The following is a 17660-nucleotide window of genomic DNA, read 5'->3' as shown; positions in this document are numbered from 1 at the left end:
TTCTGCCTCAGTCTTCCATTATCTCAAATTATCATGCAATTCCTCTATTGCTAGTGTTGCTTAAATACACTCTACTTTTTTGCAGCTCTTCCAATAACTGTCGCTAATTAAACTTTCTCCAACCAACATATCAAATCAAACTAATATCACAGTTTTTCATTATTCTAACATATCCACTTTTTCACCTTATATTCAAATAGCTAACAAAATATCTAAGATTTAAATAAATTTTTAATCTTTACAAATTAATTTTTTTATATAATTTTTTTTTTCATTGTTGTCTCTATTATTAGATTGAACCGTTAAGTCTAATGAAAAAAGTTAAAAATAATTATAAAGACTCAAATAGAAAAATGAGAAAATTATACATCAAATTTTAACGATCTAACCGTTGAATTTAAAATTCTTAATGCATAGGTTAAATTTGCAAATTTTAAAAGAATTTAAAAACCATTTGATAATTTATTTCATTAATTCAAATCAATGTATAAAATGATTTTATAATTATCCGTCAATTTGAATTAATGAAATGAAGTGCAAATAATTTTCAATTTTTTATTATTATTTATCCTATGGACAATATAACTACATGCATTAATTTAGGGGATCAAACTTCCTCTTGCAAACATCAGATAAATATTAGATGTGTAAATCAATTGTTTAAAAACAATTGATTTCTTTTATTGATTATCATAACATTTGATTTTAAACTATAATAATAATGTCATTTTATCATTAGGGTCATGGTAGGATACTACATCAACTCAAGTGTTCAAACTTGAAGAAAAAGATGCATTGAGTCTCTCCTAAAATAAGTTATTTTAATTCTAGCAATGATATTTTTGAAAGTATTTTTGTTTTGAATTATCATTATTATTGAAATTGATTTAATATTCACAAATAATATGGTGTGCTGAAATAATTTTTACAATTTTGAATGTTTTTAGTTTAACTTCTCATTTTATTATATATTTAGTGAATTATTAGTAATTATTATTCTAATTTTCCTTAACAGATATTTATGGCACTACAAAAAAAGAAGATTTTAGCGACCACAAAAATCGGTCGCTAAATTACTTAAATCGGTCGCTATTTACTTTCGCGACCGAATTAGCGACCGATTTGAAGTAGTTGCAAAAACCCTGGTCGCAAAGTTGTTTAGCGACCGAAATACTGGTGGTCGCTAATTAGCGACCGAAATTTTCGGTCGCTAATTGGTCACTACAATTATGGTCGCCATAGTATATGGGGACCAAATTAGCGACCGAAAAAAAGGTCGCTAAATCGGTCGCTAAAATGTGTTATTTATTTTTAAATTTTTAAATAATGATTTTCTTTTCCGTCGCTAAGTCGGTCGCTAACAATTTTTAAAATAAAAAATTATTTTTAATTTCGGTCACTAAATCGGTCGCTAAATTTTATTATTTTAAAAAAAATAATTTTCATTTCGGTCACTAAATCGGTCACTAAGTATTTTTTTTTATTTTTTTTTAAATAATTTCTGATTCAGTCGCTAAATCGATCACTAAATTTTATTATTTTTAAAATTAATTTTCAATTCAGTTGCTAAATCAGTCGCTAAATTTTATTATAATAAAAATTAATTTTTTTTTCAGTCGCTAAATCAATCATTAAACATAATTTTATTTTTGAAAAAAAAAACTGATTTTTTTTTGTTGCTAGGCTTACTTTATTTTTAGACATGATCGCTAATTTTATACCTTAAACACTATATATTTTATTTTTATTTTCATTTTGAACCTGTTTAACAATGAAACAATAACACTCGTACCAAAATAAAAAATAAAACAAGTTCCTTTGCTACAAAAAAAATTGATCCATATTTTACTCCAAACAAAGATAAACGTAAACTAAATTGCAAACCATTAAAAGAAATAATCCTCTAGTATGCAAGATGCACTCTTGAATTTAAAAGAAAAATAAAAAGGACAAGTATACAAACCACAATATTTTAACATATAAAAAGATGGTGCTTTACTACATCAAAAAGAATATTGATAAGTCTTGGTTTGTCAAGTTACAAAGTAGACCAACACAACCCAGCAGCTCAAATTGTTGCTCCTCTAATGCCATAATTCTTCTAATATAGACCCAGCAAAACGCAAAAACATATATACAAAGTAGTGTAGTTAAGAAGACAAACATGAAGAAGAACCGGTAGTTACGCTGCATAACAATCATGCAAGCAATTAGGATATACATACATATTCAAGAATGACACGTAGCAAATGATAACTGAAAAGTAATCAGAACAAAAGAAATAATGAAAATGAAGAATTCATCAAGAATGAACAAAAATTCAAGCTGCAAACTGAAAAGAAAACTAAGCCCCCTATATTAAGGAATCAACTTTATAGCTAGATTATATGATGCATTACCAACTATAATAACTTAAAAGCAAAATATAACACTTAAAACTAAAAAAAGCTGGACTAAATTTATTTATGTAAATCAAGAACTGCATTATTTGTAAAGTCGGCATTTGGTCCACTATTATTGCTTAATTAAAACATTAAATTTACCCCTCTTCTGACCAACCTGGTAAATTTTGTTTGAGGGAACAAGACCAACATGAACACAAAGGGGGTGAGGAAATACGGCAAGGGGAGGAGGAAATACGGCAACTGGAGGAGAAGTAATGAGCCTTTTGTGAGCCCCTATATGATACATTATAATAGTTGTTAGAATATTAGGATTCTTATTCTTTTAGGAGACTTATTGTTTAGTAGTCTTATTTAGCTGGGCTAGTAATAAAATTCACAACAGTACTATTTGGCCTATAATATTATTATTATTATAATTAATTTTAAATTTTATTTTGCAAGAATTTAATTATAGTAAGAAATTAATACTGCTTTTTTACAAATTATTGAAATTTAAAATTGTAGTAAGAAATTTCAATTCTAAGCCAAAAGTAAAATAAACAAGATATTTGAAATTAGAAAACCCAATTCAAACAGTAAGCTTTATTACTTGCTCAATTTCATGCCCCAATTAATGAAGAGATTTTTAAATTCTTCTACAAAAAATGCTTTCCCATTTTCTGACCAGCCAATTGATTAATCAACACATGATATTTGAAAGTTGACAAGTTGAATCAGGAAAAAAAAACTACCTCTTAGTTGTTTGCTTAATGGAAATACACTCTTACTATTCTGTTTATATGATATGATACCACTAAATACCAGAAAAAAGCATGTTACAAAATCTTGAACCAACCAAGAAAAATGCAGGAAATGTTGATCTAGAAATGAAGATTAGAGAGAACTACCCATTTCTTGTTCATTCAAACCAAGAAGTATTTTTTAAATGCACAGAGTAGGTACCTCCAAAATATTTAATCTGAATATAATAATGAACATATGACAGATTAAGCCATAATAAACATGGGTTGCAACCACACACAAAAATTGCAGTAAAAAGGAAATATAAGATTAATGCCTATTCCAAATTGAATGACTCAATACCAACTATTGTCTCAGCATTATTAATTATTTCTACATATTGTCATTGTGAAAATGGAATTGAGTTAATGGTCAAGCTTACTCACTGCATATTTACATGCTCGGCAAAGAGATTCCATTGTTCTCATGTCCCAAGCACGACTGGCACCAAGATCAGTATAAACATGTTTTAGATAAACATGCTTCAAAAAATAAAAGAAATGATAGACGTCACATAAGCAATTAAAGACTACTTACATATCAAAAATAATCTTAAAATTTTCTGGCAGTCTGAAATCAGAACAAAATCATATTGAATAATGATTGATGTATCAGATAATAAAAACTTTAAAAATTGCCAACTTGCCTCCTCAGGCAAGAGCCCTTTAGGCCTGAGGCACTTCTATTTAAAAGAATGAGGACAGTGATGATTGAATTCTCGACCACATGGTCATAGGGACTCTGATGTTATGTCAAGAATCAACTATCACCAAAAGGCTTAAATTGATGGTTGAAGGCTTACAAAAGGCTTTATATCAAACAAGAATCATATAAAATCTAAAGTTAAAATTAATAATTTGATCCATCAAATATTCTGTCTCAGTTAACAGGCCACAACAAAAATAATGGAAATAAATTATTTCCATTATGAATCAAATAAACACACCATAGACAAGAGTAGTATGAAATGAAACATTCAAACAAAAGTGGCATGATGGAGTGCTCACCCATCAATTGCAGCCACAAGAAGCCAACCAAACATCCCAACAATACCATTTCCATGCCCTTTCACTCTCCGCGCAGCTGCAATGGCCACAGCCTTGTTCTTGAAAACTTGATAGAAATAATAGTAAATGCCCTGATAACATTTAAAATAAGCATTTAGATAACAACCCCACAGAAAAGCACATCACGTATCACATTTTAGACATGTTTTGATAAACTTTTCATACACTTATATACCAGGGGAAAATAAAAAGATGAAATGAATAAAAATTTTCTCATTAAGTTATAATACAACTTATACATAAACTAATTTATAGAAATTCTCTCATTTAGCTTATACAAAAGTTGATTTTAACTAGTGGATAAATTAATTTTAACTTGTAAGATAAACTTAATCCATTTTAACTTGTATTTATTAAAAAAAATTATTCAAATAGGGCCTTAAGCCTTGAACTTTGCATCTTTATGAATGGTGAATACTGAATAATGGGCAAAGGCTATTATGGGGTATGGTTAAAAACTGAAACTTGATAACCTGAGAAGCAACAGTTCCAAGAAGAGAAGGCTTGAGGCCACTATAGAGTCCACCCCAACCCTCACTTCCGATGACCTGAAAAAGGGTCAAATATTCAATCAAGACACCATCTAAACAGAACCAACCAAAAGAGAAAAAATTGAGCAAAGTTAGAACCTGAAAGATCTGAAGAAGAGTGCCAGGAGTACCCAATCAACTTCACCAGATTAGGATGCCTAAGCTGCCCTAGAAAATTCACCTCCGTCTGCACCACAAAAACACACACACAAAAAAATTAACCAGACAAACTAAAATAAAAAAAGATGCAAAACGCAAAACGCAAAATGCAAGACGCAAAATGCACGAGCCACTCGCAATGTCCCTGCAGTCCCTCCTTGTTCAACACTTTGACTGCTACAGGTAGCCATTTGAGTCCCACTCTCACGTTCTCATCAATGTAGCCTTTGTAAACGGTTCGAACCCTCCCTCGCCGAGGATGTAGTCGCCGCGGAAGCTCTTCGTTATGGTCTCCAACTCGTACAGCGTGAACGCGATCACGTGCGTGTAGAGCAGCGTGAACGGTCGATTCGGCGTTTTCTAGGGTTTGGAGAAAGAGATTCGGTGCGGGAGGAGCATCCACCGGCTCCCCTGCGGCGTCAGCGGGCGAAGGCAGTGAGAGACACATTGAATTCAGCGACAAGGTTGAAAAATTAGGCACGATTTTGGTGAGGAAAGCGCGTTGAATTGGGAGAATGAGAAAGCGTTGGGGTTTTAAATTAGGGAAAAGAAATTGGTGTGGGAGTTAGGGTTTTGAAAGAAGGAAGAAGAAGAGGGAAGGTGAAAAACGTTTAAAGAGAGAGAGAAAGGGTTTGAAATGAGAGGGAAAAAACTAAAATATATTTTGTGTGCGGAGAGTTTTGGCACCAAAACTTATTTTGAGGAAAGTGACACAATCGCGCGCTCAAACCCTATCACCAAAACTGTTACTGTACTTATTTCCCTACCCCGCCCATTTCACAACTATTTATATTAAAATCATTAATTAATTAATGACCATCACATTAAAATATTAAATGCATTTATTAAATTATATATCTATGGTAAATTGACTAGATTTATTTTGATGTAATATAAGATAGGATCCATTTTTTTAAACTTAAAAGCAAGTGTTTTTAAATAAATATTTAAAAATAACAATTCTTTAATTAGTAGATGAGAGTTATTTCTTTAAAAAAAACACAAAACTGTTTATTGAAAAAAAACAAACACATTAAAACCTAAAAAGGTACTTATTTTATTAAAATATTATAAGAATTTTTTTTTTTAAAATAGACCTATATTTTAAAAACTTAAATGCACTTTTATGTATAAAAAAATTATAATTGAAAAATTTTAGTCTTTCAAAATATTTCAATTATTATTAAACATGATATGTGAATGTTTTAACATATTTAACAATTATGGTGTGTTTGGATGAGAAATTTTACAAATTCAAAGAATTTCAAATTTTTGGTATTTGAATTATTTTGATTTCAATTTCTATCATTCTTAAAATATTTTGTTTGGATAAGTCAGTTCAAATTTCTTAAAATTTAAATTGTTTAGTTAGATATGATAATTTGATTTTATTATGATAAAATTAATTTTAAAAATATATTTTTATGTTAACATTTTTAAATTAAATTTTATAAAAATAAATATTAACTAATTTTTAAATATTTAATAATTTAAAAAAATAATATTATATAATTTTTAAAAATATTTTTTAATATTCAATAATTAAAAATATGAAGAAATAAGATAAAATATATGAGTGAAATAAGAAAAAAAAAATATGAGTAATTTCAAATTCTTACTTTTTTTGAAAATTTGAAATTTTACTATTTTAAAATTTTTTACAAATGTATGAATTTCAAATTCTTTATAATTTCTCTATCCAAACAAGGTATTTTACTTCAAAGAAGTTGAAATTATTCAAACAAATGAATTACTTAATTCGAATTTTTTATCCAAACATAGTATTAAGGTATTGAGGTAATGATTTATTTAATATTTTTAGTATTTAAAATGTTGAGAAAATTTGTCTTTTATCTCTCAAATTTATAACTGAATTTTTTTTTAGTCTTTGTAATTATGAAAATAGGTTATACATTTCACATGGTATTTCACATGGTATTTCACATGGTATCATTAAATAAAATAAAATATTTCAAAATATGGCTGTTGTTGAATCAGTTTCCCATGGTGGGATCATATTCATATACAATAATAGAATCATGTCTCCTTAAAGAAACAATATCTACCTCAAAGTAGTATGAGCATAATTGAAAATAGATGGTATAACGTATTCTAATAAATAATTGATCTCATGTGTTATTAGTGTATATATTTATATATACATTTTTTATTTTATAATTTTTATTTATTAAACTAATGGAATATTAATTATATTTTATCAATTTTAGATTTGTTTGATAAATTTTTATTAATCCTTATATAAGCCAATTATTTTTAATTTGATCGAACTAGCATGTTTATATCAATTGAACTAGATGTTTAAGTCAATTTTGAAAATAATAATTAAAATAAAATAAGATTTATGAAAAGAAGTTTATTTACCTTAACAAAATTGGAAAGAACAATAAATTATGTATTTTCATATTATCTAATAATATAATAAAATATTAAGCATGATAAAAGAGAAATAAATTTCTCAAGAGAAAAATCAATAAATTTTCTAGATAAACTATTATTTAAATTAGTCTAATTTTTTTTATAAAAAAGATTCAATTAAAAAGATTATTATTTAATTTTCTTTTATAGCATTATGTTTCTCATTTTTTAATACATCATGATATATTAATTGTCCATTTTAAATTATATATTTTTTATTATTTTAAAAAAATAATTTTATTGGGAGGATAATGATTTTTATTTCTTATCATTAATATTTTTATCATTATAAAAATAATATTATATATTTTTATATTTGCTTTCAATTAAAAGAAAAATATTTTTGAATTTTTTTAAAAAAAATTTATTTAGCGGCCAATTTTAATTTGGTCGCTAAAATTATAATAAATAATAATATTTTTATTTTTTTAGCGACCGATTTTAATTTGGTCGCTAAAGTTATTATAAATAATAATTTTTTTTATTTTTTTTAGCGACCGATTTTGAATTGGTCGCTAAAATTATTTTAAATAATAATTTTTTTTATTTTTTTAGCGACCAAATTAAAATCGGTCGCTAAAAAAATAAAAAATATTATTATTTATAATAATTTTAGCGACCAAATTAAAATCGGTCGCTAGCTATTATAAATAATAATATTTTTTATTTTTTTAGCGACCGATTTTAATTTGGTCGCTAAAATTATTATAAATAATAATTTTTTTTATTATTTTAGCGACCAAATTAAAATCGGTCGCTAAAAAAATAAAAAATATTATTATTTATAATAATTTTAGCGACCAAATTAAAATCAGTCGCTAAAAAAATAAAAAAATATTATTATTTATGATAACTTTAGCGACCGATTTTAATTTGGTCACTAAAATTATTATAAATAATATTTTTTTATTTTTTAGCGACCGATTTATAATTTGGTCGCTAAAATTATTATAAATAATAATATTTTATTCTTTTAGCGACCGAAACCGTTCCGTCGCTATTTTAACTAATAATTGTTATTTTAGCGACCAATTTAGCGACCGTTTATTGGCCACTAAAAAAATCGGTCGCTAATTCGGTCGCTAAATAAGATTTTCAACTAAATTGGATTCGGTCGCTAATTAAGTCGCTATTAGCGACGGAAAAAAATCGGTCGCTAATTTCGGTGGCTAAATTGGTTTTTTTTTGTAGTGTGGATCAATCATCATTGCCGCTAGAAGACATAAAAATCATTAGGAAGCAATGAGATACATTTTTTCTTGAGCACATTGACCAAGACCTATACTTTTTTAAATTCACACATGTTTTGTAGTTTAGGATGTATAATGTTATTTTGACATGTTTACTTATTATGTTCACAAGTATGTATTGAATGTATTTAAAACTCTTTTTGATTATATATATGATTGCCATTTAGCATTAATGTTTTACTTGTATGTAATTTAGTCTATAAAAAATGTAGATATTTTGATTTATCGAGGACTCATTAATTGACTAAATATGTATATGAATTTCTTGATATTGTTTGATTTGTAGATTTTGTTTTATTATCAAGAACTAAATTTTATAGGTAAGGGACATTTAAATTTATGCACTTATTGTATCAATTATTCAAGAAGAACAAATTGTTCATTACTTATGAAAATTAATATATCATGGTGAATTACAGTATTATTTCTTTTAGTAAAAGATGTACCGGAAAGCAAATTGGGTTTATGTCGCATCAACATTTTATGGGCATAGTTATATATTTTTTTATGAAATTTTTTATATTTAAACTTTAACTCTGCATATTTTTTAGTTTAAAATAAAGTGCATTTAAAGGGATAAAACACTCTTTTATAATATATATATATATAGAGAGAGAGAGAAATAGAGCGAGAGAGAGAGGAGAGATCCGTTTACTCTAGGAGTGAGTCTACTTAGTCTTATTCCGTTTAATAATTCGTGTACTACATCAAAGTTCAACGATCCAACTGTTGAATTTAAAGTTCTTAATGCATAGGTCAAATCTGCAAATTTTTAAAAAAGTTGAAAATCATTTGATACTTCATTTCATTAATTCAAATCAATGTATAAAATGATTGAATGATTACCCATTGATTTAAATTAATGAAATGAAGTATCAAATGATTTTCAAAAAATTAATGGGGGCATTTGCCCCTACAATATCTAACATGAGTTTGTCCTTGATAAATAATAACATAGACAGATGTTCATGTTATTAGACAATTTCTTGTTTTGCATATTATTAGATGCATAATGGACAACACAATTAAAATAATATTAAATTTATTATGATATTCTTTTTAATATTTATTATCATAAAGAATTATTACTATATTAATGGAACGATGCAGGCAACAATTGTGATAACGATAATAACAATTGTGGTGATAGATGATGAAATCATGTCCAAGGTCAAGTCCAAAAAGCACTAAGAGGAATTAGGTAAGCATAAAGGAAAAAAGCCTAAGCTCGTGTTAAGTTTTAGTTGTGATAAATTTTATGCATAAGTATGATTAAATTTATATCAAGTAGGTTTTTAATTTTTTTTTCCATATCTTATAGGTATTAAAAATAAATGAATGTGATCATAAATGTGATTAACAATGTCATGTGGTTATTAAAATATTCATTAGTAGTTATCCTTACCTCACAAATGGTCAATATTATGATGAGTTTAATGAAATATTGTATAGTAATAATAATGATGTCATCTATAATAATATATAAAGTTGATTTATTACTTTCGGTTACACAATTGATAAATGGGATTATTCTATTTGGTATTTGGACAGTTTTATTTTTATAACTATCTTTTTATAAATTTTTTTTATTCTTTTTTGTAAATTTCACTTCATAATTGAATGTATTTTTAATAATCACTCATTATTATATAATTTTTTATTATTTGTTATTTTTAAAAATAATTCATAGAGATTTGCAGCGTCTTTTATATAATAATAATAATAATAATAATAATAATAATAATAATAATAATAATAATAATAATAATAATAATAATAATAATAATCACCTACAATACAAAATTAACTATATATATACCCAGTTAACAGTATTTAGTATAGGTGGACGCCGAGTGAAAAATCTCAGATGTACCATAATCAGTACTCTATAACTTTAGATTAGCTGGTAATATTTGAAACTCAAGCAGCATATAAGAAAAGCCATGTCCTTGCTACAATGTGTCTAGAAGAAAAGCTAGAATAAAGGCAAAAGAAAGGTGCAAAATATGCTATACACCTTGTTTCCCAATGAGATGCAGGAATTATGCACTTGTTTTCTTGGAAATGGGATAAGCAATTGCTGATCGTTGCTTTTTGGTTACCCTTTCAATGATGAAAGAAAAAGCTCCAAAAGTGAGGCAGTTCTGTAGAAGTGCTTGGGGTGTACCTGGAGAAACTTAAAGGATGAGTCATAACGACTTACAAGTATATAAAATTACTTATATATAATGATAGACATTTATAAAAAGGAAAAAAAATGACTGAAATGTCTTCCAGTCTAGAGGACGACTAGGGTTTTTTGTTCTAAGCAACCCCCAAAACCTTAGTATTTGAGAGTGTAAAAATTTGTCCTTTTAGATCTAGGATTCAAGATTTTATAATTATTTATTTGTGAGTCTTATAGACCTCAAAAATATCGATATTTTTTCAGGTGATTTCAATAATATAATCTTTGATCGTTAAGATAAAATTTTATTTTATATACGACCCTCCCTATCATATTTACTCCAACTCCCTTTTAGGGAGGTAATTTGTATTAGGAAATTGGTCTGTTTTCAATCTTTTGATATCTCCTCTTGACTCGATCTTCAGTATGTCCGACCAACGATCTTGGTCAGGGTCTCTCAATAAATACATCTCAGAATTTATGCGGATGATACAAAATACATTGTGAATTATGAGTCAATGAATTTTGTTAGACCATTCAGTATAGTAATAATCCTAAACCTTTCCCACCCTTAATTTCAATTGGTTAAATCAAGAAATTAATATAAAAAAATGAGGTAAAGGATGATAATTAATCGGTTATCAAAAGAAAGGAAACCATACCAGGAAAATTTGTAGCAAGACCAGAGCAACATCCAGCTAAACCAGCATTAATGGCTGCACAAGTGAAAGTAATCACATTATCGGTTAGAAAACATAAAGAGAAAACTCTCAAACACAATCCTCTTAATACACTATATTTTATTGGTTATTAAAAGACAATCATTAAATAAAGTGTAAGAATTACCAATTTTTATATTTTTAATAAATTTCAATCAATTTAAAAGAGTATGTTTAGACAACGTGAAATGCTCTTCATGTAGTATTTGGATTGAACACACTTTATAATAATTTTTTTAATGACATTTTATAATGTCAGTTAGTATAACTGCTAATTTTATCGAATATTTTTTTAATTCAATTAACTAGTTTATTGGTTTCCAACTAATTACTTTGCTAATTTTTCCAAAAATATAATTTATGTTAAATATTTTATACCATCTTCCTTTCCTCGAAGTCTTGCCAAGATGCAGTTAACCAAACTATCAACGCCAGATAAAATTGCAAATGTCTAACGAAAAGAAAAGAGAAAAAAAATCATTAATGTGTTAAATATAATGGACATGTACAAATAAATATTAAGCTAACAAAGTAAACTGGCAGGCAGAAAATAAACAAAATTGATCTCTGATATACCTTAGCGTTAGATCCTGCTTCTTTAAAGGATCCTGTAAAGCCTTTCTTCTTAATCAATCCGGCACCTGAAATAGACCCATTAAAAAACATTCTTGAGCACAAGCAGAAATATGGACCAGCTATCAAACTAAGAATTCAAATTTCTTGAGAATAGTCCTCTGCTATAGTCTAAATACATGAATATAACCTATGATTAAATAAAGCAAAAAAAAAAAAAAAGTTAAAAAATCCATTTCTCTAGTTACTTGTTAGGAAAATATTATATAGATTCAAAAGTTTAAATGATATTACACACTTGCACTAACTCCTCTCCACCTTCACTCAAGGGTAACAGCCGAAAAGGTTTGAAAATATCCAATATGAAATTATCTACCAATAGATTCCTACATTCCTTTTCCTCTTTTAGTTTTGTAATGAGGCAAAGTTTTACTTGTACAAAACCGGAAGAATAAATCATAAAGTGCACCGTTGGGTATACAGAAAATATGAAAAAAATAAAAATAAAAATATAGAAATATGACACTGAATGATAAGCCCTAGTGAGAACATTATATAGTTGCAGATGCCTCAAAATAAACCACTAAATCACCATGTATGGTATTTCTTTCGGCATGTGCTCGACAAAAATAAATTTCATAGTCTGATATTCAGATGCATACTCATGAAAAATGGTATTGAAAGATCCAGTGATGTTTTCCTACAAAGAAAGATTATTGGCACAGACAAGAGGTGTCTTGATCATGTAAATGATATATACAAAACAGCATATATACTCAAATCCCAAACTCCGTGCAGGCTATTTGATTAAGGACAAAACTCAGATTTAGTTGCACTTCCTTAAATGCTTTTAATGTTATTGCAAACCTTTATTAGGCGAATTACCAAAAGTAAAACTTAAATTGTGATTAGAAAACTACACTAAATTAAGAGAGCCTGACTCAATTAGTTGACACAGGTGCATAAGTCGTTATAAATTCCTTAATATCAAGTTCAAGTTTGATCGATAAAAAAGACAGCATTAGAAACACCTGAAGTGTTGAGAAAGTTGGCATAGCAAACAAGAGAATGATGAAGAAAAACAGAAAAAAGAAATGTAACAGCACATAAGGAAACAAGTTGTGAATTTGTGAAAGCACATGAAGGTGCAGATTAGAGAGAGGACCATAGCCATAAAGGGAGCCGGTGAAGGCACCACAAGCAGTGTTGGCGGCAGAGAGAAGAAGGCAAACGGTGGTGGACGGAGGAGAGGAGGGGCCTACAGGAGCAGAGTTCACATCACTAACCGTTCCATCTGATGCCATCACTTTCCACGATGGGGTTACCATGCCCTTCAATTTATTCACTACCTCTTTCAGCAACGGACTACTCAACACAGATATTCACAATTATAAACTAGCCTGGTCCCATCTTGCCAAGTAAATAATAAATATATAGGAACACAGTCTCTCACCAACTAAGTTATTGTTGTAATTCCTCATTGTTATTAACGACAACCAAATTCTATAAAGTATGAAAAACATTGTTTTGTATAAAACCCGACGAAATGGGACATTATCTTTTTTCTTTTAAGAAATAAGTATTGTTTAAAGCATAGAGTAAATCGTCAAGATACACAATGTATCACCATTTTGCTTTACAAATGGCTTCTTGACCACTTTTCCATATGAGTATGCACTCGCTCTCTCTTCGAGATTTAGCCGTAGAAGAAAACTCTTACTGTCACAGTGTAGGTAAATGCTAGTTAAGTCTCAAAAAATGCAAATTCTTCAACTGCTTGTGTCCTTTGCTCTTAAATGTTAATCAACTGTTTTTGCTTTAAACATTAGAAGCCAAATGAGAAGAATAATCCCCGTGTCACTGACACCGATAGTCTTGCCTTGATCAGAACACCTCTATGGAAAGATTCAGTTTCAAGTAAAGACAAGCAAATTTTGAAACCAATACTCAATAAACTATCACGTGGTATGTAAAAATTCTTTTTATCTATTGTCATATCGTAGCTTTGCTGTTTTCAGAACTGAATACTTCTAATTGATTATATTTTGGTCGAGAATCATCCCAATGACTTCCGCTGTCAGCCTAAAAATCTGTCATGGAGGCAAAATGCTGCCCTGCTGCAGTAGGCATTATCTATGCATCTTGTGCTAAAAACACTAACAAGGAATACCAAAACTATTGATGTTCTATCAGTTGTCAGTATTGAATTAACATTTAATCCATCTGGCAGTGACCAGTGCGAGTTGTACATGAGAAGTGCCAGTGTAGCACCAACATGACCCAAGTGAAATTTTGAATCTTAGACAAAACGTACTACTCTTTTATTCACCAAAAAAACATACTACTCTTTCATCAACTTATTTTTCACCAAAATACATATTTGATACCATTATCCACGGATATCTTAAATGAATGACAGAATGAGTGTTAAATACAACATTCGTAACACGGCAAATGTCAGGTAGCAATGGAAATGCCAACTGAAATGCCATTATCCAACAAGAAATACATACAGTCCAGTTCCACCTTGAAAAAATACTGAACAAATTCATTGTAGCCAAAATCAAATTCTATCCAGCAGCCAATCTGTGATCCATTTTCTCTAACTTACACGGAGCTACATCTGTCCAGGGGCTTACTCTCCCTCATTCAGTATAGGTACAATGAGTGGTTTCATCTGTGCCAGATATACAATCGCCCACCTAAATGAACAGAGGAGAGAACAAAGTGAGCTTATGACCAAAAAGACATGCTTGATTTACAAGCTATAATTACAACTGAACCGATCACAAACATAGGAACAGAAATACTATCTAACACATTCTGTTTAACACAATCTTTACTATTGGATGAAGATTGGAAATCACAAAATTTTGTGGATGAGTCTATCTTAAATTTGTAGTTTCCAATAAATTTTAATCAATAATAGAATGTACTAGGAGTGTGTTAGAGAATGTTTTGATAATACTCTACTTAAGAATAAGCTATAAAAAAATTAAAAAATAAAAAATTCATGAAAATTCCATATAAAAGCCAACCCCTGCCTCCTACCCCCAAAATAAACAAAACAAAAACCCTTTTGGACATCAAGCAACTCATGTTCATCAAATTTTAACACAAGCTCCTTGGGAACAATGAAATGGGAATAATGTAGAACAGAAATACAAGTAAAAATGTACATAAACTATTTATAACTTCCTCTTGTAAAATCACATTTAGGGTGTTCATAAAAATGACAATGAGTAATTATAACAAAGAAAAAGAGAACCTTCACAGACTATTTATAGTTGGACACATCTTAAGTTACTATTGTCACATTAGAAGACAGTACTAAAACCCTCAAGCCATGTATGGCATGCAGTAAGTAGTTAGGTAATACTAGAAATAGTGGCATGGAAGGCTCCTTTTATTTTGCCTATAAAGCATCAAGGCTTCTATATGCTCCGGTACAATTACTTAAATAACCCCAGTTTTACTGAGATAGTTATTCTGAATCAATTACTGTTATTTTTACAAGGGCTGCTATTCAGCTTTGGTAATTTGACAATAAACACACAAAAATTCATGTGGCACTTGGCAGTATCGCGGTCTAAGAGAATGAAAGAACAGCTACAGAAATAAACAACTTCAACAAACACTAACTAGGAGTACATGTCAGCCTGTAAGTGGGGTAATCTACACGGGACGAGCCATATCATTTAGTGATTTCTTCTACTATAATCAATAAATTTTTTATCAGAGGAAATAAAAAAACATAGGTGCACAAGTTCTACATGCTCTAATTCCTATTTAAACTTTATACAAAATAAAAGAATGCCCATCAAACAACACTTACATCATCCAGCAGCAAATTGTTGCAGTAATTACCAAAGTTAAGTGAAATCTGCAACAGAATGAGAAGAGATTAGAAACACGTCAATAAGATCAATGCACACATTGACAGAGAACAACAATGAAGAACAGTGCCACATCTAATAATCATGAGAATTGCAAGTGTGGCATACTCGTGAGTCTCTATAAATTCTTCAGGGCATGCTCAAGTCACTAAATAAATCTGAATATGCCGCATTATAAAACAGAGGTTGCAATAAATAGTTGAAAACCATATCAAGTTATCAACTACTAAGTGTGTGTTTGACTGTTTGTTTTTTCGTTCTAACACTGTCCAACACAACACAACTCAATGTGAAATGGGCAAAAGGTTAGATTGGCATTCACCGGAGCTTCTATTGGAAAAATAAGCAAAGAGTAATAAGAACAATAACAGTTAAGGTGTTGAAGTCATAACCAAAGCAACAACACCACATGCCCGAATCCTACATACTCTTACCTTCTGTACTTGCAAAGAAATGGTAGACAATCAACATCTAAGAATACACTTTTTTCCCAAAATACCGGCCAATTCATATCCTTCCCAAGTGCATCAGAATGTCTAACTATAAACACCTTTATTTTAATTTTAAGCAAGAAGCCTTAATCTAATTTCACCACCCTAAATCTTCCCAAAACTTTAAAGCAGTAGCTGGATCCACAATAACTGGTAACAACAAAACAAATTTCTCCAAACAATCCTTAAATTTTCTGATCAAAATCCCACTAATTGCAGCAATAGAACTCAACTAAAACCAATCATAAGATAACCCATTCACGTAACCTAACCAAATTACAAATAACAATTCAGAAACACGTTGTACTATACTCCAATTGAGTGCAGAGTGCCCTGATTCCTAAAACGCGCACCACTCTCGAAATCAATACATTGAGAACGGAAAACAAAAAAAACAAAATGGAAAGAGAATCGGAAGGAGCATACAGATTGGTAGAAGGTCCTCTGTTGCAGCAAATTCTGGTGCAGAGGCACGCGATGATTCCGATCACAACGAAGATCAGCGTCGTCACCAAGAACCCCATGTCGATTCGTTCCCTTCCGGATCCCGATCAGAGAAAACGAATTCCTAGCGCGAATTGAAAAATAAGATAATGGAAATTGATTAATTTTGGAGCGGAAGCGGAACCCGTTTTGGGGCGTTTGGTTGCCGAGAAAATGGTGGGAAAAAAAAAGTGAAAATAGGGAAAAGGAAAAACGTTGGAATATGTAGTTTGTTGTGTTACCTCTGAACTCTGAAGCAGAGATCTCACGGTTTTCTGAATCGATCACCTTGCGCATTTAGTGAGAGAAGCCTCGTCGATTTTCTGCTTTGGAACAAACTGGGCTTGGCCTCACACAGGCCCAAAACTTGGCCTGCTATAGTCGGGTTAATGGGCTTTACATTATTTTCTTCCTAGATCATGTCCAATTGGGTACTAGTACTATGTTTAGTTTTTTTTGGTAGAAGTACTATGTTTAGTTAGTAGTATGTTATTTTAACTTGTTCGGATAAAAATGAATACTATAGAACCCTTCAAATTTATCTATTTTGTAAGGAGTTGCTTAATTTTTTTTATTTCGATAATTTCCTCTATTAATCTTGATCATGAATTTAAATTAAATCAGTAAATATTAACCATTTATTAATTGTTTATAATTTTCACATTTTTTCAATTTCTGAAAATAATATATATATATATATATAT

General features: G+C 29.3%; 3 protein-coding genes across 13 annotated transcripts; all 3 read right to left on the bottom strand.

Annotated features, from left to right (window-relative positions):
* Positions 1–1907: 1907 nt before the first annotated feature.
* Positions 1908–5681, bottom strand: LOC109792744 (uncharacterized). 10 transcript variants are annotated; one of them, XM_083068498.1, is made up of 7 exons: positions 4882–5681; positions 4726–4800; positions 4193–4323; positions 3723–3755; positions 3572–3626; positions 2560–2678; positions 1908–2187 (listed from the first exon to the last, which is right to left on the bottom strand). In XM_083068498.1, exons 3-7 carry the CDS (start codon positions 4225–4227, stop codon positions 2151–2153), a joined length of 279 nt encoding a protein of 92 aa, XP_082924624.1. In that variant the 5' UTR covers positions 4228–4323; positions 4726–4800; positions 4882–5681; the 3' UTR covers positions 1908–2150. The 10 variants fall into 10 exon arrangements, 3 of the variants coding, with proteins under 3 accessions (XP_082924624.1, XP_082924625.1, XP_082924623.1); XR_014431603.1 differs by lacking the exon at positions 2560–2678 and having other exon boundaries at positions 4193–4800; positions 4882–4969; positions 5069–5681; XR_014431602.1 differs by lacking the exons at positions 2560–2678; positions 3723–3755 and having other exon boundaries at positions 4882–4969; positions 5069–5681.
* Positions 5682–10481: 4800 nt separating this feature from the next.
* Positions 10482–14251, bottom strand: LOC109811324 (mitochondrial import inner membrane translocase subunit TIM22-3). The gene is made up of 5 exons (XM_020375028.3): positions 13252–14251; positions 12090–12154; positions 11892–11964; positions 11457–11510; positions 10482–10794 (listed from the first exon to the last, which is right to left on the bottom strand). Exons 1-5 carry the CDS (start codon positions 13412–13414, stop codon positions 10670–10672), a joined length of 480 nt encoding a protein of 159 aa, XP_020230617.1. The 5' UTR covers positions 13415–14251; the 3' UTR covers positions 10482–10669.
* A 134-nt stretch (positions 14252–14385) lies between these two features.
* On the bottom strand, positions 14386–17349 carry LOC109811289 (V-type proton ATPase subunit e1). 2 transcript variants are annotated; one of them, XM_020374983.3, is made up of 4 exons: positions 17199–17349; positions 16900–17041; positions 15922–15969; positions 14386–14788 (listed from the first exon to the last, which is right to left on the bottom strand). In XM_020374983.3, exons 2-4 carry the CDS (start codon positions 16995–16997, stop codon positions 14722–14724), a joined length of 213 nt encoding a protein of 70 aa, XP_020230572.1. In that variant the 5' UTR covers positions 16998–17041; positions 17199–17349; the 3' UTR covers positions 14386–14721. The 2 variants fall into 2 exon arrangements, with proteins under 2 accessions (XP_020230572.1, XP_020230573.1); XM_020374984.3 differs by lacking the exon at positions 17199–17349 and having other exon boundaries at positions 16900–17192.
* Between the last annotated feature and the right edge of the window lie 311 nt (positions 17350–17660).

The sequence above is a fragment of the Cajanus cajan genome, chromosome 2 (genome assembly GCF_000230855.2).
Source record: "Cajanus cajan strain Asha chromosome 2, NIPB_CcT2T_4, whole genome shotgun sequence".
In the NCBI taxonomy this organism is placed as follows: Eukaryota; Viridiplantae; Streptophyta; class Magnoliopsida; order Fabales; family Fabaceae; genus Cajanus; species Cajanus cajan.
The sequence above is the reverse complement of the archived record's forward strand: the minus strand, read 5'-3'. Positions and strand labels throughout refer to the sequence as shown.